The 24,034-nt window shown below is 41.7% G+C and overlaps 1 protein-coding gene across 18 annotated transcripts in view; it reads right to left on the bottom strand.

The window, feature by feature from the left end:
* catspere (catsper channel auxiliary subunit epsilon) overlaps nt 1-24,034 on the bottom strand; it is a 45,236-nt gene that overhangs the window by 15,419 nt on the left and 5,783 nt on the right. For 11 of the 18 annotated variants that reach the window (XM_007902480.2, XM_042332905.1, XM_007903062.2 and 8 more), the window contains exons 3-13: nt 23,407-23,480; nt 19,586-19,655; nt 18,562-18,650; nt 17,478-17,517; nt 16,727-16,804; nt 15,021-15,127; nt 9,855-10,353; nt 8,399-8,882; nt 5,874-6,316; nt 2,264-2,322; nt 323-401 (exon numbers count right to left, since the gene is read on the bottom strand). In XM_007902480.2, the coding sequence (XP_007900671.1) occupies nt 323-401; nt 2,264-2,322; nt 5,874-6,316; nt 8,399-8,882; nt 9,855-10,353; nt 15,021-15,127; nt 16,727-16,804; nt 17,478-17,517; nt 18,562-18,650; nt 19,586-19,655; nt 23,407-23,480 (2,022 nt within the window). Of the gene's footprint in view, nt 1-322; nt 402-2,263; nt 2,323-5,873; nt 6,317-8,398; nt 8,883-9,854; nt 10,354-13,008; nt 13,094-15,020; nt 15,128-16,726; nt 16,805-17,477; nt 17,518-18,561; nt 18,651-19,585; nt 19,656-21,435; nt 21,465-23,329; nt 23,481-24,034 lie in introns of those variants that run through there. The other 7 variants (XM_007904637.2, XM_007905140.2, XM_007905722.2 and 4 more) reach the window with 6 other exon arrangements.

Below are 24,034 nucleotides of genomic sequence, written 5' to 3'. Positions count from 1 at the left end.
GACTGTGCATTAACCAATTGCAGGAGAGGAAGCCATTTGTTGAAGCTTTCAGCATATTACGTTTTATAATATGGGGAGTGAGCAGTAGTCCAGATTTGGAAAAATGAAAGGTATGGTTTGGAAAATAAAACTAGAAAAGATTGCACTGTCGTGCATTGGAGAGACCCTCAATGATTTGAACCATCTTGGGATGAGTATCTTAAAAAATTCTTGTGCAGAAGAGAACAAAAGTAGGTAATTGAACACATTGAACTATTTTACTTAGTACATGACTATCTTAAACACCAATGTATTTAATGTAAGTAAAATAATGAATGCATACTGTGTTAGATGAAATTATGCAAGAACTTGAAACCATAGAAGGCTGGAATTCCAAAGTTAAAACTCCACTTGTTGATTTTCTGGAATGATAAATCATACAATTCTTATTTAAAATAATGTAGCTTGCAGTACTTTTAATAATGATAATTAAACACTATATATCACAACTCTGCCTCTGCAACCTCCTGCAACCTTACAGCCAGGCTACTTGAACAGCTCAGCAAACATCAGCCTGACTTATGGCCCTTGTCCGATCCATCCCACCATCAGCAGATGAGTTTTCAATCATTTTACACCCACTCGCTGGAACTTCATCTTGAGTCCCTGTCTGCTGTCTGTCCCCTTGCTTTCGAAACCCACCTTAAGACCTATTTATTCAACAACCATTTTGGCCATCTTCCTCTCTCCTCTATCTTCTGTCACAGAGAATTAACACAGCCATTCGGCTACCGCAACTGTTTTGCCATTTGTTTCTTAGTCAAATAAACTGAGGAATCATAAATTGTTACATCACAGAATCAGATACTTGGCTCATTAAGCAGTACTTTTCTTCACACAATCCAATCTAATGCCATCCTCCTCCAATCTAATGCTCCCCATACCTTTAGTATGCCTCTTCTTCAAACATTTATATAATTCCCTTTGAAATAATATATTGGACAATCCTGACAGTATAGTGGATAGAACTCCAGCTTAGAAGCCAGGAGCTTGCTGGTTTGAATCCCAGGTCATGCTGAGTTGGCTGGTCTTAGCTGGAATTGCATGGGGAAGTTAAAATGGCTCTGGCCTGCCCGGGTTAGGAAGGGTTAAATCAGACTGGGTTCCTTCTTCTTGTCCCTCTCCAGCACTCTCTATTGGCAGTGTATGTGTGTATCAGTCATGTGGGTCAGCCTTAACTGTGCTAAACTCTACAGTTGAGTGATCTGCCAACAATCACTGCCACCACTCACACACGAACAATAACCACTTGGATTGGGTACCAGAAAGTGTCTAGCACCCGTGGAACTGAACCCCAAGCAAGACGCGACTGGGGACCAGGAACTGAGACATTACAATGGAAATTTTTTTTACATTGGGCTTTTTTTTTAAAAATCTGCTTCTGGACTCTGGTTCTTGTAGCAGAGAATTCAATATTTCAACGACCCTCTGTAGTAAAACATTTTTTTAACTTCCTATTCAATTCTATTTTGTGATTATCTTAAATATGTGACAATTTCTTACTGGCTCACCAAACAGTGGAAATAGCCTATAACTCTTTATTTTACAATAACCCTTTATAACCTGGCTCAGTTTGAAACATTCTCATCTGTGAGTCAGATTATGAATTCAAGCCTCATGCAGAGGCTTTGAGCTTATAGTCTAGGTAGGCTGATACTCCAATACAATATTGGGGGAACGCTGTATCTTAGGATTGCTGTTCTTTGAATGAAACGTTATGAGGCTCCAACAGCTTTTTCAGGTGGACATTGCACTATCGCATTTTTCAAAATGGTATCTTGACCAACAATACTCAATAAAAACCTAGTTATTAATTTTAATGCTGTTTACGGGACATTGCAGTGGGCAACCTGATTAATGCATTGACAGTTTTTTTTTGTCAATCTTGCTATTCACACGGATCTACTTCTGTCTCCCTTCTTTGGGCTTGAGCAGCCCACTTCTGTACCATGGTAGCAGTGCATGCAAACTACTGCAATAGTATACTCTTATCAACATTATAAATGATAGAGCCAGTTCTCAGCAACAAGAGGTTGAACATATCAATTCAAGTTACTTTATGGAAGGAAGGTAGATTGGGTATTCTGAAAGCGTGATATCGATTGGGCCTTTTCCATACCTAAATCGCTTGAGATCCTATGATAACTATCCAGTGAATTCCCACTTTTCAGGTATGTTTAGTCCTACATAAATCTCCATTCGCAAAAAAAATTCTGTTACTTACATTGCTGCCATATAATTTTTTGCTTTTCTGTAATCTTTGTTGTGAGTCAGGGTAATTGTCTGAAAAAAAGCATATTTCTTTCAGTATTCTGCTTTTAGTTCTGGATGATAAGGCTCTCAGACAGACACGGAACTTCACAACATAACTGTAATGTTCTAGAATAGGAATAATAATAATAATCCTTGCATTTGATATAGCGCCTTATCACGTCCTCCTCCTCCAAACTGTGGAGTCCTGTAGCTCAGTGGTTAGAGCACTCGCTTTGCAAGTGAGAGACCTGAGTTCAATTCCAGGCAGAGGGCGAAACCTTGGGCAAGTTTCCTTACTCCACACAGAGCCTAATAATAATCCCTCCAAAAAACAAAACAATAATAAATTGGTCATTTTCAATCCATGACTGTTTCTGGGACATTGCTGTGCGCAATTGGCTGCCGCGTTTGCCCACAAATATACAGTTAATTCACTTTACAGTATATTCTGTGAAGCGCTTTGGGACGTCTAGAAGACGTGAAAAGTGCTATATCAAATGCAAGGATTATTATTATTAACTGTATCTGTGCCAAATAGTAGTGGATCTTTATGTGCCAAATAATAATAATCCTTAATTATTATTTATTTTTATTTATTTGCTACATTGCAGCATAGAATTGGAGATGGGCAGAGAGGTCAGAGAGAGAGAGAGAGAGAGAGAGAGAGAGAGGGAGGGGGAAATAAACAATGGTTTTGACTGTAATTCCTGATAGAAGACGTTTTTGGTTATCACTGTAGCCCTTTTGCATTTTGCATAAAATAATCCTTGCATTTGATATATCATGTCTTTGAGAAGTCTGAAAGCACTTCACAGAATATGTTGTAAAGTGAATGTATGTTTTGTGGGTGAAATGCGGCAGCCAATTGCGCACATCAGTGTCCCACAGTCATAGATTGAGTGACCAATTTTTTTTAAGGGATTATTACTGCTGGAAACGTGTCCGCCAATTGACTAACAACTGGGTACCTACTTACTACTAGGTAAACAGAGGCGAGTGGAGTAAAAAAACTTGCCCAACATTACCCCTGCCAGGAATCAAACCCAGGTCCTCTCGCTTGCGAGCCGAGTGCACTAATCACTGAGCTACAGGACTCTGCCATCCAATAGTTGTGGGTGACTGACGTTGGCTGATGATCCAATTTTCTTTTGATTTCTTCAGCTTTTGTAGTAGTACAGGAACATGAGGAAAGATGGGATTTGAACATGTCTATTACTCTCCTTTGAAACCTATGGGGTCCGTACACTTGCAAGACGAGGAAAACATTTGTGATATAATTTGGGGCAAAAAATAAGAGGAAGTGGGTAAACTTACATGCAAAAATCCTGTTTGTTTGATTCGCGGTTTTTTTGGGGGCGTGGGGAGGGGAAATACAGCTGTGCTCTTCAATCTATTCAAGGATCTTTAAATTTCTATGTGTTTTGGTTGGGTTTTCTTAAAGAAACATCATTTTGAGAGTAACAACATATAAATAGGTCTCTTTCAAAACTTGCGCTATACAGGACTCTGCCATCCAATAGTTGTGGGTGACTGACGTTGGCTGATGATCCAATTTTCTTTTGAGAAGTGTCTTGAAGTGCTTAAGAGTGGCGGAGCTTGACACCGAGCCGGGGGAGGGAGGAGGTGACCGTAAGCAGTCGAAGAGGAAGAATATCAGTCATGGTCCTAAAGAGAGGAAGGAGGGGGCAAGGTGGAGGGAATTGGGGGAGAGAGTTCCAAAGCTTCGGGGCTCAGTAGCTGGAAGTGTAGCCGATGTTGGTGGAGCAGAGGAGATGAGGGACAAACTAGAAGGTCAGCCTGTGGGTAGTGGAGTAAGGAGAAATCAGGTCAGAAAGAAAGGGAGATGCCAGGTAGACGAGTGAGACGATCGTCAAATTAATCCATTCTGTGATAGGGAGCCAGTGGAGCCTGGCGAGGGCTGGTGTGTTGGGGGCATGGAGTTTAGAGTGGGTGAGAATACGGGCAGCAGAGGGGGTGAGGTACGGTCCAAGGCGGTCAATGTGACAGAGATGGAGGAAAGTGGTCTTGGTTAGGGATCAGATGTGGGGGAAGGAAGGGCAGCAGGGGCTCAAACTTGATGCCCAGGTTACGTTCGGGTTCAGTAAGTCTTAGGGTAAGCCAGGGAGGTTGAGGAGGTCAGAGCCGCAGGAAGGAAGACATTGACGGGAGCCAGAGTATGGCTTCTGTCTTGTTGATGTTCAGCTGCAGGAAGTTTGCGTTCATCCAGGCCTTGATGACTGACAGACAAGCTGATACGTGGGGTTCATTTCTAGAGGGATAGAAATGAAAAGCAGGGAAGTTATGGTAAACCTCTATAGAACTTTAGTTAGACCACACTTAGAATACTGTGTGCAGTTCTGGTCCCCGCATTATAGAAGGGATGTAGAGGCACTGGAGAGTGTGCAAAGGAGATTCACAAGGTTATATCATTCAGGAAAGGCTGAACATGCTTGGACTCTTTTCTCTTGAAAAGAGGAGGGTAAGGAGTGACCTGATAAGAGGTCTTTAAAATGATGAAAGGTTTTCCTTGAACATATTCAAGACTGAGACAGATAGATTTCTTATTGCAAAAGGGATTAAGGGATATGGGGATAAGGCAGGGTCAGGTTATTAGCTGAAGTTAGAATAGAAGATCAGCCATGATTGAATGGCGGGGCAGGCTCGAAGGGCCGAATGGCCTACTCTTGCTCCTACATGTTATATTATGTTATGTTTTGATAAGGTAGACTTAGAGAAGATGTTTCCACTTGTGGGGGAGACCCAAACCAAGGGCCATCAATATAAATAGTCACAAATAGATCCAACAACAACAACAAGATTACATTTGTATAGCGCCTTTCACGTCAGGAGGACGTCCCAAGGCACTGGACAGTGTACAGCATTTCAGGCACGAGCTGGGGTCAGGGAGGGAGAAGGGAGAGGAGGGGAAGGGGGTGACCAATGGCATGGTTGAAAAGGAGGGTTTTGAAGTGAGACTTGAGTCTAAGGAGGGGGCGAGGCGGAGTGATTGGGGGATGGAATTTAATATTTAATCAAATAAGGAAGTTAGAAGAAATTTCTTTACACAGAATAGTGGGAATATGGAACATGCTACCACAAGGAGTTGTTGAGGCATATAGCGTATAGATGTATTTAAGGGGAAGCTAGATAGATACATCAGGGAGAAAGGAATAGAAGGTTATGCTTGAAGACTTAGTTGAGGAAGGGCAGGAGGAGGCTCATGTGGAGCATAAACACCAGCATAGACCAGTTGGGCCGAATGGCCTGTTTCTGTGCTGTATATTCTGATGTATTCTAATGTATCATCCACATAGATATAGAAGTTTACCCCATTGAGAATTCCTCAAAATATGAGTCATGTGCAGGCCCCGAGAAGCGGCTATTGACGTGCAAATTGTTCCCTTTATTATCCACCATCACCTGAACGCTCGGGCTGTAGAAGACGCACATTTTTGGTGCCCGTTAGTTACCCATCTCAGTGTTGTGCACTTTCATAGGATTCTCCATAAGGGAAAGCAAAGTGCTTAAATTTACCGACCAGCAGTTACACCCCACCAATTTCTTAACAGTCATGTACGTACCTTATTGTTTACATAAAATCTTCCATGCAATTGATAGTTAATTTGATAGTTTAGTTCAAGAAGCTTGTGATTTAAAATCAAAGCTTCTACTTCTACTCCAAAATTGTCTGCGTAGATGATTTGAGCCCAGAATGTCAGCTCTTCTGTCATGTCCATATTGTATATAGGTGATTTTTTGTTGTGGTGGAAGTAGATGAATGGGCACGGAGGTGATTTTGTCTGCAATGAGGAACTAATTTTTTCCATACTGAGAGGGTACAAGGTTGGTCGGATTTTGAAATCTTCTACTTTAATCATATAAAGCTGATCCAGAAGGGTTAAGTACAAGGTAACTTTTGCATCTTCTCTCTCCCACACATGTAGCCTCACCAGTTCATCTGAGCCAACTACACCATGTAGCAGCATATTGTTGCTCATCTTAATGATAATATTCAAGTTACTATCTGAAATGATAGAAAACATGCCATAGATTATAATACTGTAACAGACATTGGGAAGTGCGAGTGAGAAACGCCCCTGGATTTGGGTGGCTTCCTTATGTTGCAGGAACCAGAACAGTACGTCCAGAGGGAAGGTCTGTGGCTGCTGAATGGGGTGATCAAGCAGGAAGGAGGTATTGACCCAGCAAGGCCAGGCGATACGAAGAGGCCTGAAGTCTAGGCCACATGGCTGGCTGAGGTATGGTATAAGGCAGGCGGGCGGAGGGGGGATGGTGCAGTCATGTGCATCCAACTGCAAACCCAGGTGTCTGCAGCCCTCCAGGATTGTGCTATGTAAGGAGTGTGGCATGCCATGTCACTACTGGGCTGTGGAGGTATACCCTCTGCTCGAATAAACCTGTACGATTTAAACTCTGTCCGTATCTGCCTGGCTTGGTGGGGGTGGGGATGCGTGGTTACAATACTGTAATAATATTACCCATATTGATATATAGGCAATATTACAATTTCCATTTTTATAGCACCCTCATTTAATACCATTTGATAGCAAACACAGCAGCTGATTTGCACTCAGCAACGTCCCACTAACAGCCATGGACAATTTTGTGGGGGGATTGGGCAAGGAAAGAACTTTTAAGTTTAACTTACAATAATAATTCTTGCATTTGATATTGCGCTTTATCACATTATCAAGACATCTCAAAGCACTTCAACTGCAATCTCACATAAGAGGAAAATGGAATGGGTCTGTAATTGCTTATGCTTTTCCTCATCTTTGGAAGGATTAGATTGATGATCTGAATGATCTCTTGACTTGTTTTCTTTCCTAATGTTGCTAAAATTTTTATTTCTTTATTTTATTAACATTTTCTAAATTATTATTACTACATTTATTCACGTGTGTCAACTTGGCTCAGTTGGTAGTACTCTCACCTCTGATATAGCAAAGTTTGAGGGTCATGACTTTGAATTCATATTACTCATGTATTTAAAATGCCACTTCAATCAGCGACCATAGCAGCTCAATTCAAGTACAGTGGAAGCCACTTTAGCCAGATGCTGGTTAATGCTGGATGCTAGGTAAATCGGACAAAACTCTCGGCCCAATTCATTTGTATTTTTACCTGTTTTAAATATGCTGGTTAAAATCTGGTTAATCTGGACAAAATGCCATGCTCATTTGTGCCTTCTGTTCTGTGAAGCGCTTTGGGACATCCTCCCGACATGAAAAGCGCTATATCAAATGCAAGGATTATTATTATTATTATTATTGTGTCCCAAGTGGCTCCGGAATGGAGATAGGGGTGTCAAATTGCAATGGATTGACATTCACAAGCAGCTCTGGGCTGTCAATTAGTGAAGGGGGCGGAGGAATGGGGAAGAAACAAGGGACAGAATGGGAGGAGTAAAATTGCAATTCATTGACAGCTGGAGCCGCTTGTGAATGGATGGAATGCCCATCCATTTACAAACTGCTTCAGGCTATCAGTCACCTCGGAGCTGTTGCTAATTGGTCCCCTTCCCATCCAACAGCAATAGGAAGGAGGAGGCCGCCACTCCTCTGCTGGGCAGGAAGAGGTAAGAGAACTTCGATTAACCTCAGACACCGCTTAAGCCGAACAAACTGACTAGCCCCGATGTGTCTGCCTTAAGCGGCTTCCACTGTATATAAGAGGGTTGATTTTGGTCCAGGTATCGAACAACGAAGATTTGTGGGTAGCTAAACCAAAGAGCCTTTGTTCTACTGGACGGCAAAAGAATACCAAATGATAACAATGAACCACTTGAGTCACTCACATAAGGGCAATGACTGCCTGTCTCTTGCAACAAGATAGTAGGTGGAATTGTCCTTTGGTGCCAGCAGATTGAGGAGTTTTCATCCAAATACTTGAAGCGGGGAGAATAAACACGATCAGTCTGCCTGATCAGGTGGACATTAAAGATCCCATGGCACTATTCGAAAAGTGAAGAAAGCTTTTCCCGGTGACCTGGACAAGAATCACCCATTTCATAGCTGTTCAGGCACTATATCCAATATCAGTATTATTATAAAATAATTACATGAATAAAAATACGGTACTTAACCAATAACCAATTGCTCGATAATGCTTCCTTCTGCTGCATGGCTTATATTCTCGTCAAGATTTACATGCATCTTTCCATTCTTCTTATCGTCATGGAGGTTATAAAATATTGTATTATTGTTCCAAACAAACACAGATGACAAAGCTGATGAAATAAATTCCATGTGAAGAGGATTCAAAGGCAGAGAGTCATTAACAAGTTTGGAGAACATGGCAGATAATATCCATCTGTTCTCTTCATCATTGACAATGATTAACATCAATCTTTTATAATCTTGATAAACAGCCTGTATAAGAATTGAAAATTCAACAGGGCGTGAAGCAAATGCCACTGTTACAATGTCTATGTTAGAATCCAGTGGCATATTCAGAATAGATAACGACTGTTTGAGTTCATTAAATCTGGTAAAGGTAGCATTTATGTTTCCAACATATATTGAATTCCGACTCCATACTAACACTGCAATCAAAACTTTTTTTCCGGCCTGTAAATAAATTGAAAAGAAATCACATTTAATAAAATTACTCACAGGTTAAATCAAGGTGATCAAACCTTTTGACTGCTGAGGGCCGGATGCCCTATTTGACAAACCTCTGTGGGCTGCATAGCAATATTTTTGTGTTTCCCTTCCAGAAACATAACATTTACACAGAGCTTTATTCATGTCGGAAGGAAGTCTCAAAGCACTTGAGACTGCCGGCTGGGCACCCAAGTTGGGGGTGGGAACTGAGGGGGCTGGGAACTGAGGGAGGAGAGATGGCGAGGGGAAAAGATGACCGAAAGTGCAGTCAAAGAGTTAGGTCTTCACGTGGCTCGAAAGAAGGAGGGAGCAAATCGGAGGGAATGGCGTTCGAGAGAACGGGGATAAAATGGTGATGGTGGGGCAGACAAGTGGGGAGATATAACGCAAGCTGCTGTTTGCTGGGCAAAGGGAAACGGCCAGGTCACGAGGTTGCAGAGCTAGGGTGGGGATGTCTGTAGAGGAATTTCTCACTAGGGAAAGCAGAGCTTTTGTGATGAAACTGCACAGCATGGCACGTTGCTTGGTTTCTGTCCTTGGTCCCCCCAAGGCAGCCAGGAGAGGTTCTAATCATCTTCGCTGACCGTGAACCACAAAAGGTGCCCTTACTTCCCTCTCTCTCTCTCTGCTCTCTATCACTGTTTCTCTCTCTCTCTCTCTGCTCTTTCACTCCCTGTTTCTCTCTCTCAATCACTTAACCCTCTCTCTCAATCACACGCTCTTGAATGCACTCTCTTTTCCTCTCTCACACATTCTCTCTCTCAATTATTCTCTCTCACACACTCTACTATTGGAGCAACTTCTCAATCCGGAACAAATTGACATATACATTTTTCACTTGCATCCTATTGCAATGGAGCAGAGAGCACCATAGACCATTAAAGCACTGTGGAAAAACACATTTTACGTCTAAGTGAATGATTTGCATAAACTTGCCTTCAATGGATACACAGCATCACAATGCGATCTACCCAAGAGGCCAATTAACCCTTCCGTAGGCAGACCACTCTCAGGTCCAAGTTGCAAATAAAAACCTTTTGGGCGTCTCAGGTAAACTGCATCTCCAACAAGAAATAAAATATCACTCTCGAGAAAAGCAGCTGCTCTTACTTCCTGCAAATTCAATGGCTTTAAATCAGTGGGCACAATTTTTAGCTCCTCCGAAGTAATAAAACGATCGTTGGTTAAAAATGTTCCAAATTCTGTCAAAATTAAGCTGCAGCTATCAGAACAGGGATGGTATATAAGCAGTGGATTTCTGCCTGGAAACTGCTTCAGGGCAAGATATCCGCCTTTTTTCACCTCACCCATTGTTCCACTGTTTTCAAGGCTGTAGAATGAATCCTTGATAAATAAATCTTCAAAGATCACAGGTTTTCCACTAATTGTAAGAATGATCTCTTTGGTTATATTGTAGATATCAACTTTCCAGTACCTGTTGTAAAAAACAGAAACATGTTTAGATCTCAACTCATGATTTGGTGACCAATACATTTGTATCACAAACACAAATCCCATGCTCATAGGTCATGAAAAAGTCCTGCCCATTTCTGCTAATTATGTCAATTCTTATATTTTGGTGATGGATTATTATTATTTACAACAATATTCCTTGCATTTGATATACTACCTTTCCCATTGGAAATATGTCTCAAAGTGCTTCACAGGATTAATTTAAAGTTTAGTGTCGGGTATTTTTGCAGATAAAAAGTATAATTCAAAGTATAGTGTTCCATTGAGCTGATGGGGAGAATATAGAAATGCTCCAAGACTATACCACACATGAAGGGCGCTTTATAAATGCAAGTTGTTTTTGTAGTAGTAAACACTGACTTGTTCTGATGTTATTCCTTCCACCAGCCAATCAAACTAAAAACAAAGATGACTGTATAGGTTAACCAACCAGAACAACAACAAGACAACAACAACAAGATTCCATTTATAAAGCACCTTTCACGTCAGGAGGACGTCCCAAGGCGCTGCACAGTTGGGTCATGACCCGAGCAGAGGGGAAATGGTCAGGGTGAGGGGAGGGGAGGGAGCGAGGAGGGGGGAAATAGTCAGGGTGAGGGGAGGGGAGGGAGCGAGGAGGGGGGAAATGGTCAGGGTGAGGGGAGAGAAGGGAGGGAGCGAGGAGGGGGAAGAGAGTCGAGAGGGGAGCTGAAGGCTCGGTCAAAGAGAAAGGTTTTGAGACCGGCCTTGAAGGAGGAGAGGGAGGAGGCGGCGAAGGCACTGGGGGATAGAGTTCCAGAGCCTCGGGGCTGAGAGGCTGAAGGCCCGACCACCAACGGTAGGGCGATTGGGGCGGGGGACGTGGAGCAGACCGGAGCCGGAGGAACGGAGGGTACGGGCAGGTAGGTAGGGGGATAGTAGGTTGGAGAGGTAGGAGGGAGCAAGGCCGTGAATGGCCTTGTAGGTGAGGATGAGGATCTTGAAATCAATCCTCTGGGGGATGGGGAGCCAGTGGAGGCGAGCGAGGGTGGGAGTGATGTGGTCCCGAAGCCTGGTGCGGGACAGTACACGAGCTGCAGAGTTCTGAATGACCTGCAGCTTGTGGAGGGAGGTGGCGGGAAGGCCGGCGAGGAGAGAGTTCCCATAGTCCAGCCTTGAGGTGACAAAGGCGTGAACCAGAGTTTCAGCAGCGTGAGGGGTGAGGTAATGCGTAGTCTGGCGATGTTCCGGAGGTGATGGAAGGCGGTGCCAGTTGTGGTGCGGATGTGAGGGAGAAAGGACAGCTCAGGGTCGAACAAAACGCCGAGGTTCCTGACTGGCTTTGAGAGGTGGAGAGTGCAGCCTTGGATGCTGATGGTGTCAGCGCCTGAGGTGCGGAGGCGCTGACGCGAACCAATCAGGAGGGCCTCGGTTTTTCGCACGTTGAGCTGAAGAAAGTTGTCTCTCGTCCAGGACTCGATGTCAGACATCGGTGGTCATGGAGTTGAGAGTAGAGGAGGAAAGGTAGAGTTGGGTGTCATCCGCGTACATGTGGAAGTTAACCCCATGTCTGCGGATGATGTCACCAAGGGGGAGCATATAGAGGGTGAAGAGGAGGGGACCGAGGACAGAGCCCTGAGGGACTCCACATGAGACAGTACGGGGGGTGGAGGAGAAGCCATTCGTCGAGACAAAGTGAAGACGGTGAGAAAGGTACGACCTAAACCACTCAAGGACAGTGCCTTGAAGGTTGAGGTGGGAGGACAAGCGGTGGAGTAGGATAGCGTGGTCGACCGTATCGAATGCTGCCGATAGGTCGAGGAGGACGAGGAGGCAGAGGGAGCCCTGGTCACAGATGGTCAGGATATCATTGGTGACCTTGACCAGGGCAGTTTCTGTGCTATGGGCAGCACGGAAACCTGACTGAAGGGGTTCGAAAAGAGAATGGGTGGAAAGGAAAGAGCGCAGTTGGGAGGCGACAACTCTTTCCAGGACCTTGGAGAGAAAGGGGAGGTTGGAGATGGGCCGGTAGCTTGATAGCTGCGACGCATCAAGGGAGGGTTTTTTCAGGGTGGGCGTGATGGTGGCAGTTTTTATGGGAATGGGGACAGAGCCAGAGGAGAGGGACAGGTTGATGATGTCGGAGATATGTGGGGCAAGAAAGTGGAGCTGGGAGATAAGGAGTGGAGTGGGGATGGGGTCAAGGGAGCAGGTGGTTGGTTTTAGGGATAGGATGAGTTTCGTGACCGAGGGTGGGGAAACGGGTACAAAAGTGAGTAGGGGAGGATGGGTAGCAGTCGGAGTGTGGGAGTGAGGGGGTGGGGGGTTGGTGGATGTTGGAGGGGAAGTGACCGCGGAGCGAATTCCCTTGATCTTGGATTCAAGGAAATCCAGCATCTCCTCGCAGTGAAGGTTGGAGGAGATAACCAGCGCGGGATGGCGGGGGGGACGGAGGAGTCGGGTTGTGGTGGAACCACAAAAAGGGCCAAAAAAAGGGCCAAAAACAGGTATAGAAGCCATCAGGGTCAGATAGAACTGAATTGAGTTTACAAACTAGGCAGAAGGGTCAGCCTAGCTAAGGTGGTAGCACTCTCACCTCAGAGTCAGAAGGTTGTTGGTTCAAACCACAAGTTAGACTAAGTCAGGACTCTGAACTCACACAGTCCATGCTGACAATCCCGATGCAGTGTTGAGCAAGTACTGTATTGTCAGAGGTGGCATCCTTCAGATGAGAGGTCTTCTGCCTCTTCAGATCCCATGGCACTATTCAAAGTGAAGACAGTTTATCCTGGTGTCCTCACCAACAATTGCCCAGACAAAATTGGTCATCCAATCATTCATGGCTGTTTGTGAGAAAATTGCTGTGTGCAAATCAGTTGCCACGTTTGCCTGCAAATAGATTTTGCTCTACTTTATAGTAAATCTTGTGAAAACTTTGAGATATCGGGCCACACCTATAGTACAGAAAATGGGTCACTGCAGCTCCCAGGCCCTAAAGGCGGTGCAGAGGAAAGCAACAAGGATGAGTTACGAGTGTGACTGGAGATTTGGCCCAGCCTTTTTTTTGTCAAAAATCACGGAGCAATTACATTAAATTTAGTAAATGTCATGGGTTTACAAGGAAATGTTAGGCGAAGTCAGATATGAAAATTCAACTATGCCTCTTCATATCTCTCAACATTTCCAATGTCTAAACTGGGATGTGAAAAAAACCTTACCTGTGAGCATGGGAAGCAGCCTGACTGCGTGCACATATCTGTGCGAATGGTTTGAATTTCCCGCAGAGACCTTGAGAGACTGGCACATGCTCAAACATAGCTGACACTTCCCTGCTCAAGTTCAATTTAATGCGAGAGGTGCACAGAACAGCAGATTTTGTCACGGACAACTCAAGGTTAATGCGGGAAATACACATTTGTTAGAGACAAACAGAAAAATTACAATATCCATATTTTTTCTGCCATGACAAATCTGCCATGAGCAATGATTAGACTAGCTAGGGCTCTTCAGTCTTGAAAAGAGACATCTCAGAGGGGACATTATGCAATGCTAAATGGGATGGTAAAATAAACCCAGAATACTTTAAGACACACCAAAACCGTAGAACAAAAGGTCATGGTCTAGATTTGCAAAGGGCAATTCCAGTATACATAGATCTTTATTCAGAGGGTAATTGGCACCGGTTAGCAAGAAGGGTGGTTTAGGCCAGCACACTGGACTCATTTACAAAGCAGCTTGTTGCAGTGATGGGAGAGCAGTTGGTGGTTATTCTGGAAGAATGCGATCAGCATAGCCTTTTTCAACCAAACCAATCTTATAAAAAAGGATTTGGAACATTTCCAACTGGAAAGTAACAGCTTGAGACAGAAAATGGAAGGAAATGGTGAGAGTGGCTCTGCAGAGAAATTGATAGACCAATTTTTTATTCCCAGATTCTGATGTTCTTATATCAATGTTATGACAATTCTTATTCGTATGTAAAATTTGAAGAAATTAGTAAGAATTTCTGTTAAAATGCTATGAGAGCATCTTGATGGTCTAGACACTAGAGAACAGTTAGTAAGTAACAAAACATAAAAGATATTTTACCAATTATAATCATGCTTACATTTGGTATAGCATCTTTCACGTTTTTGGTATAGTGCCTGTGCCACCTTAGCTTATATGAGTTCTAAATCCCGACGTGGGGCTTGAACCCACGACCACCACCACCACCAACAAGATTACATTTGTATAGTGCCTTTCACATTGGGAGGACATCCCAAGGCGCTGGACAGAGTACTGCATTTCAGACCCGAGCTGGGGTGGGGGGTTAAGGGAGGAGAGGGGGGTGACCGATGGCATGGTCGAATAGGAGGGTCTTGAGGCGAGATTTGAAGGAGGCTAAAGAGGGGGCGAGGCGGAGTGACTGGAGGAATGGAATTCCAGAGGTTGGGGGCAGAGTGGCTGAAGGCTCTCCCACCAATGGTGGGTCGGGTGGGTTGGGGGACGTGGAGCAGGCTGGAGCCGGCTGAGCGGAGGGAACGGGCGGGTTGGTAGGGGGTTAGGAGGTCACAGAGGGAGGGTGGGGCATATACCACCATGTAACTCAGAGACAAGAGTACTACCAACTAAGAACAAAATTATCAAAACCATAATTATCACTTATAATCGTCTTTTCTAAATACATACCCTTTTTTATATTTGAATATTGACTTATAAATATGAGAAGTAGGATTCATTGTTAGAATTAGCTCTTGTCCAAGACTATAAAACTCCTTGGTGAGTACCCGAGATACCTGTAGGAATATAGGTTAGGTCTTAAGTCACTCAACAGAATCAAATACGTATCTCGTTAATTGGATGACCGTGTTGTGATTGGCATGTGATTCGCAAGTGGTTCTCATCTCAGTGCTTACAGCCTGGCTAATCAAGGCAAAGGCATCAGAATGTCTTTAACCAAACTTTAACCCATTATAAGAATTTTGTTTATGGCCAAGAAACGTCATAATAATAATCGTTGCATTTGATATAGCACATTATCACATTGTAGATACATCTCAAAGCGCTTCACAGAATATACTGTAAAATCAAGTGACCATATTTTGAGGGCGAAACCCAGCAGCAAATGCGGACAGTCGTAGATTGAGTGACCAAATATTTTTTTTTAAAAATGGATTATTACCCCAGGAAAGCGATCCGCCATTCTACTAACAACCGGGTTCCTACTTACTGCTAGGCAAACAGAGGTGTGTGCAGTAAGGAAACTTGCCTGAGGTTTCACACTGCCCGGGAATTGAACCGGGGTTCTCTCACTTGCGAGGCGATTGGCTAACCACTACGCTACAAGACTCTACTCTTACGGTCATAAATACTCTAATAATATGGCACACTCATAATAATGTGTCTATTACGGTGAGAATTGTTGGTTTTACCTTTGAATCCGCTCACTAGTAAATACCTTACACTGATGTTGTATGTCCTATCCTATGCAGTAAGATGATTGGACAAAACAGCTTTGAGCTGTGATTGGTCAAACTAGTTTTGCAGTATGGTTGTATGAACCAACTTCGAACTCCACCTCTGCAATGCAATATTCATGTGCCTGGATCTTGGGGTATAACAAATACTTTTTATCCTAAAATCTTTAATTTGTTTAAATGGAGATGGCCCAGACTGCCCAAACTCTCCTAGAGAAAAGGTATCTGATCAATGCTTGATTTCTCTGACTAAGTGGCTGCTTTATCCAATAAATATTGGATACTGACCTGCTTCATACAGAGCCCAACAGCATTGATACATGTGACAGTTTGGGTAATAATAATCCCTCCAAAATAAAACAATAATAAATTGGTCATTTTCAATCTACGACTGTTTGTGGGACATTGCTGTGCGCAATTGGCTGCCGCGTTCGCCCACAAATATACAGTCAATTCACTTTACAGTCTATTCTGTGAAGCGCTTTGGGACGTCCTCCCGACGTGAAAAGCGCTATATCAAATGCAAGGATTATTATTATTATTATTATTATTATTATGTTCTTCTATTGTTTGACAATCTGATTAATAAATTGTAATTGATTATAAACCTTTTGTGTCAACATTGGAATTATTCATGCGTGCCCATTAAAACCCTACATTCCCTATTACAACTTACTCTCAACTACATTGTATTAATGAATAAATACATTTTTCACAAAAGGCAAAATACTGCAGAGGCTGGAAATCTGAAAGAAAAACAGAAGTTCATCAACCTGAAACGGTAACTCACTTTCCTTTCTCCATAGATGTTGAGCGTTGAGACCTGCTGAGTGTTCCCAAATACATTTTTGGACTGCTTCTCATTGAATAAATATGGTTTAAATACAATTTAAATGCATCTGGATAATATTTTCTTACCAAACAAGGTGATTCGGCTTTTTTGTTCAGCTCGCTTACCACAGCATTTTCTGGATCTATAATCCATATCCTTAGGGCCTAAACAATAGATATTGTTATTTACGTAAGACATGCAAGATAAAAGAAATTGCATTTTATAATGCCTTATTTCTTTACAACAATTTAATTTTTATTTTTCAAAGTTCAATAAATTCAAGAATTGTACTGGAGGATTGGAAGACAGGAAATGTAATTCCATTATTCAAAGAGGGAGGAAGGAACAAACCAAACAACTGTAGACAAGTGAGTTTAATTTTATTTTTGGTCGGCCGGGTATCTGACACATGTAGAAACCCATTGCCATGCTTAAGAGTTTCCAGACGAAATAGAGTTCCATGTGTCTCACCTTCGCACTTGTTTTGAACCTTCCAAATCAGAATTGTTATCAGGCAATTTATCTTAGGGTAGTATCCTGGACAGCCCTTTTCACCCCGCAATGCATAGCCATGTCTTCCTGGCCCTAGGCACTTCTCCTGCCTAAGCATCACAGGCAAACGGTATGTACCAAGTAGTTTACTCATATTGAGCGCATAACAAATCATGTCTACATGATAGGACAGGAGAGGATGGGGTGATAAACTTCTGAATTCAGACATGTTGAAAATTAAAATATCGCATGGTGTCTAAAAAATAAAATCATGAATCATAAATTTGCTTGATTAATTACATAATCCCGTTATAAAATTCTCAAATGTCAATATAATTTTCTTACATCTCTTGTTATGTATTTCTCATCTTCTGTACCGATCTTTCTAAATTTAAACAACAGGAAAGTCAAGATCTATTTTTGTTACTTTAATGCACACTGCTAGAAAACTAAATTTAATGCACAGTAATGAAAATCCAAACTTAATTTCATCATGTCGTAGCTCACGCTGCACAATCATTTACTATAATAATCCTTGCATTTGGTTTAAATCCTTTCACATCAGGAGGAATTCTTAAACCACTTCACAGGATTTACTGTGGAGTGACCATGCATTTGCAGGCAAACACGATAACCCAATTGCACTCTACAATGTCCCAAACATCATTAAATGACCAATTTTATTTGGGGGTTGTTGACCAGAACACAGGGGGAAACTTCCTTCTAGGAACATAGGAACAGGAGTAGGCTATTCAGGCCCTTGACCCTGTTCCGCCATTCTATTAGATCATGGCTGATCTGTACTTCAACACCAATTTGGAGTCCTGTAGCTCAGTGGTTAGAGCACTCGCTTTGCAAGTGAGAGACCTGAGTTCAATTCCAGGCAGAGGGCGAAACCTTGGGCAAGTTTCCTTACTCTACACGCCTGATAATAATCCCTCCAAAACCAAAAACAATAATAAATTGGTCATTTTCAATCTATAACTGTTTGTGGGACATTGCTGTGCGCAATTGGCTGCCGCGTTCGCCCACAAATATACAGTCAATTCACTTTACAGTGTGTTCTGTGAAGCGCTTTGGGACGTCCTCCCGACGTGAAAAGCGCTATATCAAATGCAAGGATTATATTATTATTAATTCTCTTTTTGAGGAGTGGCATGGGATCTTTATCACTGAATAATCTGCTTTCTGAATAGTCAGACTGGACATTGGTTTAATGTTTCATCAGAAGGAATGCAACTCCAACAAAGCAAAACAGCCCAGCACTTTATTGAAGTGTCAGCCTAAAGTAAGTGAGTTCAAGTCCAACATGATGCTTAAACCCATAACCTTCTGTCTCAGAGGTGAATATGCTACTAACTAAGCCAGTTAATATAGAAAGTAATCAACAACGTATATCATTTTGAATAATCATTTTCATTACCCGTACCTAAATGGTTCTGGTAATTTCACCATATACCATAAAAAGCTGAACATGGCATGCTCAAAGCGAAAATATCGTGGTTCATCATACGGTGTCTGAAAAAATAAAACCATGAATAAATACATTTGCTTGATTAATCACAGGCTAACCATAAAACAACTCCAAGGTTATATGCTTGTCAACAGAATATCAGTATTGAGTCAATGCTATTGTGGTGGTTTCAGAGAATCCAGGTGGGTCCACCATATTCTGTTTGTGACATATCTGACAGCCTGGCTCATCAGTGAAGCATACTGGTCACTGAGGGCAATAATTCTTCCCACTCGGGTGGTCATGGCAGCAGAAAGCTTGCCAGACAGTGCCTTGAACAGCAAGCTCTTTGGATTTACGCTTTAGAGACGCTACCCTGCATGGAGGGCACAATTGTTGTTGTTGTTTAGCTGGTTGAACTCCAGATGTACCCCAATACCCTCTGGGGTCCCCAAGATATGGCTCTTGCTAACCTGCACCTAATAGGCTCCAGAATTAAGTGAGCTGGATGGGCCCTCTCCAGGGAAAAAGTGCACATTCCTTTCCAGACATGGAAATTTCCTGGAGATGGTCAGAATCCAGCAGTAACCAAAGACACACTCAGGGGTTCCCAAGCCTTGGCTCCTGCCAACCTGCGCTTAATGCTTTCCAGAATTAGGAGAGCAGGATGCGTCCTTCCAGGGATCCATTTCAACAATGTTTCTTTGGAATCTCCATTTGTTGGTGGGATGCATGGAATTTTCAGTTTGGTTTGGATACTCTTAAGCTTGGTAATGGGTTTCTGCATGTGTCCCAAAAATAAATGTACAGGTGGCATTCATGGAACTTAGCATGGTTTGGATATCTTAAGAATGGTGATAGATTTCTGCACATAGTGGACAAAAATAAAAATATGAGGTCAAGGATTTGAATTTGATCTGCTGGAAGAGAAAAAGGAGTCATGAACCAAATTTAGAATTCTACACAACACAGACATATTGTGAGAAAAATAAATACATGCCTTTTTCTTTAAACGTAACTCAATTTTGTGCATTCCACTTTTACTGCAATGTAACACAGCTTTGGGAGTTCTGCAAAAAAAAGAAAAAGACAAACATTAATGATAGTAATTCACTAAGGACATCATACAATAATATCTAAGTAAGTAATGTATTTGTAGCTATTTTAAATATCAGCATATAGGACCGTAGCAGACTTATGATGGTCCTTACATTTCCTCAACAAATGTGTGTTATGCTGGTCAACAATCAATCCCCCAAATAAAATTGGTCATTCAATTCATGTTTGTGGGTCATTGCAGCATGCTGCATTTGCCCACAAATACGCAGTCACTGCACTTCACAGTAAATCCTGTGAAGCGCTTTGGGATGTGCTCCTAACATTAAAGGCACTAAACCAAATGTTTATGTTTAACTAGTACTGATATATGACTACACTTTGAATGCCACTTAGATTCCAACTCTTTTTTTCTTTACTATGGACCAAGAAATTGAATTAAATATTTAGGAATTTTCACAATTACGTTATTGACAAATAATCATTAGATATTTTTATTTTCAAAACACTCAATTAATAATTTCTCATTTTCTCTCCCCTACTTGCATGAACAATCTTTTTACAGAAAATCTCAAGATATTGGAATAACCTAACAAAATATACCATGTCACTAATAAATGTGGATACTGTAGTTATTTTGATGTATGAGCAGTTTTATGAAAAAAATCAAGTCTAATCCATAAAAATTAAAAAGCACCTTATAAGAGGACCCCAAGAAAGAGACATGACAGTTGGAAAAATGTAGAGAAACACCAACAACCACAAAGGGATTCATGCAGAGAGGCAATTAGAGCAGCAAAAAGAGACACAGTTAAGAGAGGCACAAAGCAGACTCATAGTTAGAGAAGCATATTTTTTCATGTCTACAGTTTGAATTTGTGCACATGTCATGCTTCTACTGTACTGATGAGTTCAGGTGGTATAACCTGGAGTTAGGTACTGGTGAGTATTGATCTGCAGGGCCCACTAGCAGCACTAATTAGATCTCGCCCCATTCTGGGTTTGATAATAATGGGCATAATGGGTCATCATGCAAAATACAAATAGGCTATATTGCTAACCAATAACTTCTTCCATCAGGAACTACACTGTCATAACCATCCTTTAATCCCTCTCTCTGACCTTCTCTCTGACCATCTTCAATCCTTTACTGCACTGTAGCAAATGATGAAAAAAATCCTTGCATTTAATATAGCACCTTATCACATTGTCAAGACATCTCAAAGCGCTTCACAGTGTTAATAATTCGACAGGCGGTGATAAGAGTATATTGTTTATTCCATTAATATCAAATATATATATATAAGACAAACAGTAAAGTTCAACAATCTGTATTCAAACCATATAACCATATAACAACACAATAGTCCACACCATACAACACAGATATACAAATCAAATAATTGAGAAACAACAGCATGCACTCAGGAATTGTTCTGTACTCCAGACAAAACAATAAGCTCGAGAACACCACACCTCAACATACACAGCAGAAATCAGCCCCCGGAAATCTGGGGCTGATTTCTGGGTCAATTGATTCTGTAATACAAAACTTAATAGGGACTGGTGCCCGGTAAACCCTCGGACACAACCAATCTATAAAAACAATACTTAATCACAGAACTATCACACATCACAGAGAGTGGCTGCTGTAAACTCAACAGAAACAATCAGCTCTTAGCCCAGCACCTCACTCGTGCTGCCTAACCTGACGTCCGCATTTCAAACAGACCAACCACCACTACTGTTATTACTTCTCTGTCTAGCAAACAGAACCGAAAACATATTACCCACTATTCATCCTCTTTCACTTTTAATGGTCACCTTCTTACTGGAGGTAAATTCCCTCCCCCTGTACATATACACAGATACAGTAGAATCAACACTGGGAAGTGTGCTGACCCTCTGCACAACTCCAACTATTTCAAAGTTACATCTTTCTTTTATGTGTTTCTAACTCCACCTCCTCGTCACAGAGATCGCCCCCACCCTTCGCAGGATGCTTTGCACAGACAGATATGGACAACTTCTGGGCAGCCTCCCACAGCCTACTTGCTTCTCAGCCTTGAGATAGACAGGTGTCTGAGGCTGCAGCCTTTCCTTTCTGTGGTCCATTGTTCTTATATCTATGCTCAAGGACCCGATTGCTCATTATCTCAGAGGAGAGAACATCTTCCCAGGAAAATATGATGTGTAATCAGATGCTAACCCCAACCCATCGGTAAAGCTACTTTTAACCATTTAACTATCAAACCTTCTGGAACATTCATTTGCTGTTTGAAACATACCAAGGCACCCTGAGGTGATAGTTGGTATATTTCAACAACAGGATACACTGTAAAATGGTTTGACTGTCTATTTTGTGTAATTGTTTCTCAATTTGCAGGGGCTGATCTCTGCTTTGTACGTTGAGCTGCGTTCTCAAGCTTACTGTTTTGTCTGGAGTACTGACGCGGAAGCCAGTTGCACACAGCAATGTCCCACAAACAGTTATGGAGTGATTGACCAATTTTTTTCTGGGGGATTGTTGGCCAGGACACCCGGAGAAACTCCCTTCTCTTTTTGAAAGTGCCATGGGATCTTTAATGTCCAACTGAAAAAGAGAGGCAGACAGGACCTCTGTTTAACGTCTCATCAAATTCAGCACCTCCTAAATGCAACAATCCCAGCACTGCATTGGAGTGTCATCTTAGATTATGCAATCCCAAATCGCGCTTAAACTCACAACCTTCTGAGAGCCAGGCTGACACGATGTACGCATTTGGTATAGCACCTATCACTCACAATTTACTGAATAAAAACACTTGCTTATGTTTCCGGATAAACATTATGCAGAAAAAATTGTCATCTTAGGAATCTTTTGCGCAAGTTTATTTTGCCGGGCAACACAATGTTGCCTTGTGTCTGATGTGGAAAGAGATCTTCAGCATTTAAGATCTCTACTTCCACTGTGAATGCAACATAATACTGCAGCCTAAATTATAAAGAGCCAGTTTTCAAAAATGGCCCACAACAAGGAAAGATTTGGGCACTTAGACATAAAATTTAAAAGTGTTCTGTTGCACAGATGCTTTCTTTTGACTATGCAATTGAATGAGGGAAGGAAAAACTAATTATAGGGTAACGGGAATCTAAATGCTAAGAAATATTGCAATATTTCAAGACCTAGTTAAATTGATGCAAACTTTTTTTTTAGACTTTTGATTCAACTTTGGTCCACTTTCTATGTGAACACTGCATTATTCTAAAGCATTACAACTGCTTCCAGTTCCTGGAAATGGTCATATTATAGGATCATAGTGCTTTGACTAGAAGGTAAATATGTGTTGTGTGACACTCAACTAAAGCAAATTATCCTGCTTTCAAAAAGTCATAGGTGACTCAGGAAATACTTCTTGGTCAACCAATAATATTACTTGGAATTACATAAAATAATATGAAAAACAGGCCATTTAGCCCAACTTGTCCATGCCAAAGTTTTATACCCCACACAAGCCTCCAATACAATACAATACAAAATTCAAAGTTTTCTAGAAGATTGATAATGTTGTGTATATAAGGTGAGAAGAATTTAAGCAATTGAAATCATTTTAGTTAGCGAATCATCAATAGGACTATTTGATTTTGTAGCAAAAATATATTTTTGCATATATAAAAAAAATTGTAACAAAAATATATTTACCACAACCTTTCAATGACTGTCCACTTCCTCTTTTTTCAAGACCAAAAATAGAATATTTTCTTCCACTATCTAGCAGCTATTACCTTAATGAATTGATAACACATGAATCTGGAATAACCCATTGAATGAAAGAGTCTCCTTCATATTCCAGATTAATCTGTAAATAATAACATAGTGGTAAATATTAACACTGTGTGACTGAGAGTTGAACTGTTTTGTGATATTGTGATTACAAACATTTTGGTCACAAAATAGTCAACCCACTTTACAGTATATACTATAAAGTGCTTTGAGACATCTCAACAATGTGATAAGGTGCTTTATCAAATGCAAGGTGATTTTTATTATGAGACAGAAATTGTAGTACAATATGATTTACATTTATATAGCACCTTTCATGTCAGGAGGACATCTCAAAGTGCTTGACAAATCTAGATGGGCACCCAAGATGTAGGTGGGAGCATTTGCATTGACATTCAGACTTTAACCTCCAAGCCCAAATGAGCTGCCTTGGGATCAAGGCTTGCTCAAGCAATGACACCCAAAACCAGAACTAGTGCAGGGAACACCAAGAATACATTCATTATGGCATCCTCTCATGTGGCGTAAGAGCTTCCCTGGCCCTAAAGGCAGTGCAGAGGAGATCAGGGAGAGTTATCCAAAGTGTTAGAGGGAATTAGATAACGTAGTGCTCTTCAGGTTTGAAAAAAG

This window comes from Callorhinchus milii, unplaced genomic scaffold (genome assembly GCF_018977255.1).
Source record: "Callorhinchus milii isolate IMCB2004 unplaced genomic scaffold, IMCB_Cmil_1.0 Scaffold3, whole genome shotgun sequence".
In the NCBI taxonomy this organism is placed as follows: domain Eukaryota; kingdom Metazoa; phylum Chordata; class Chondrichthyes; order Chimaeriformes; family Callorhinchidae; genus Callorhinchus; species Callorhinchus milii.
Note: the sequence above shows the minus strand (reverse complement) of the source record. Positions and strands in the feature narration are given on the sequence as shown.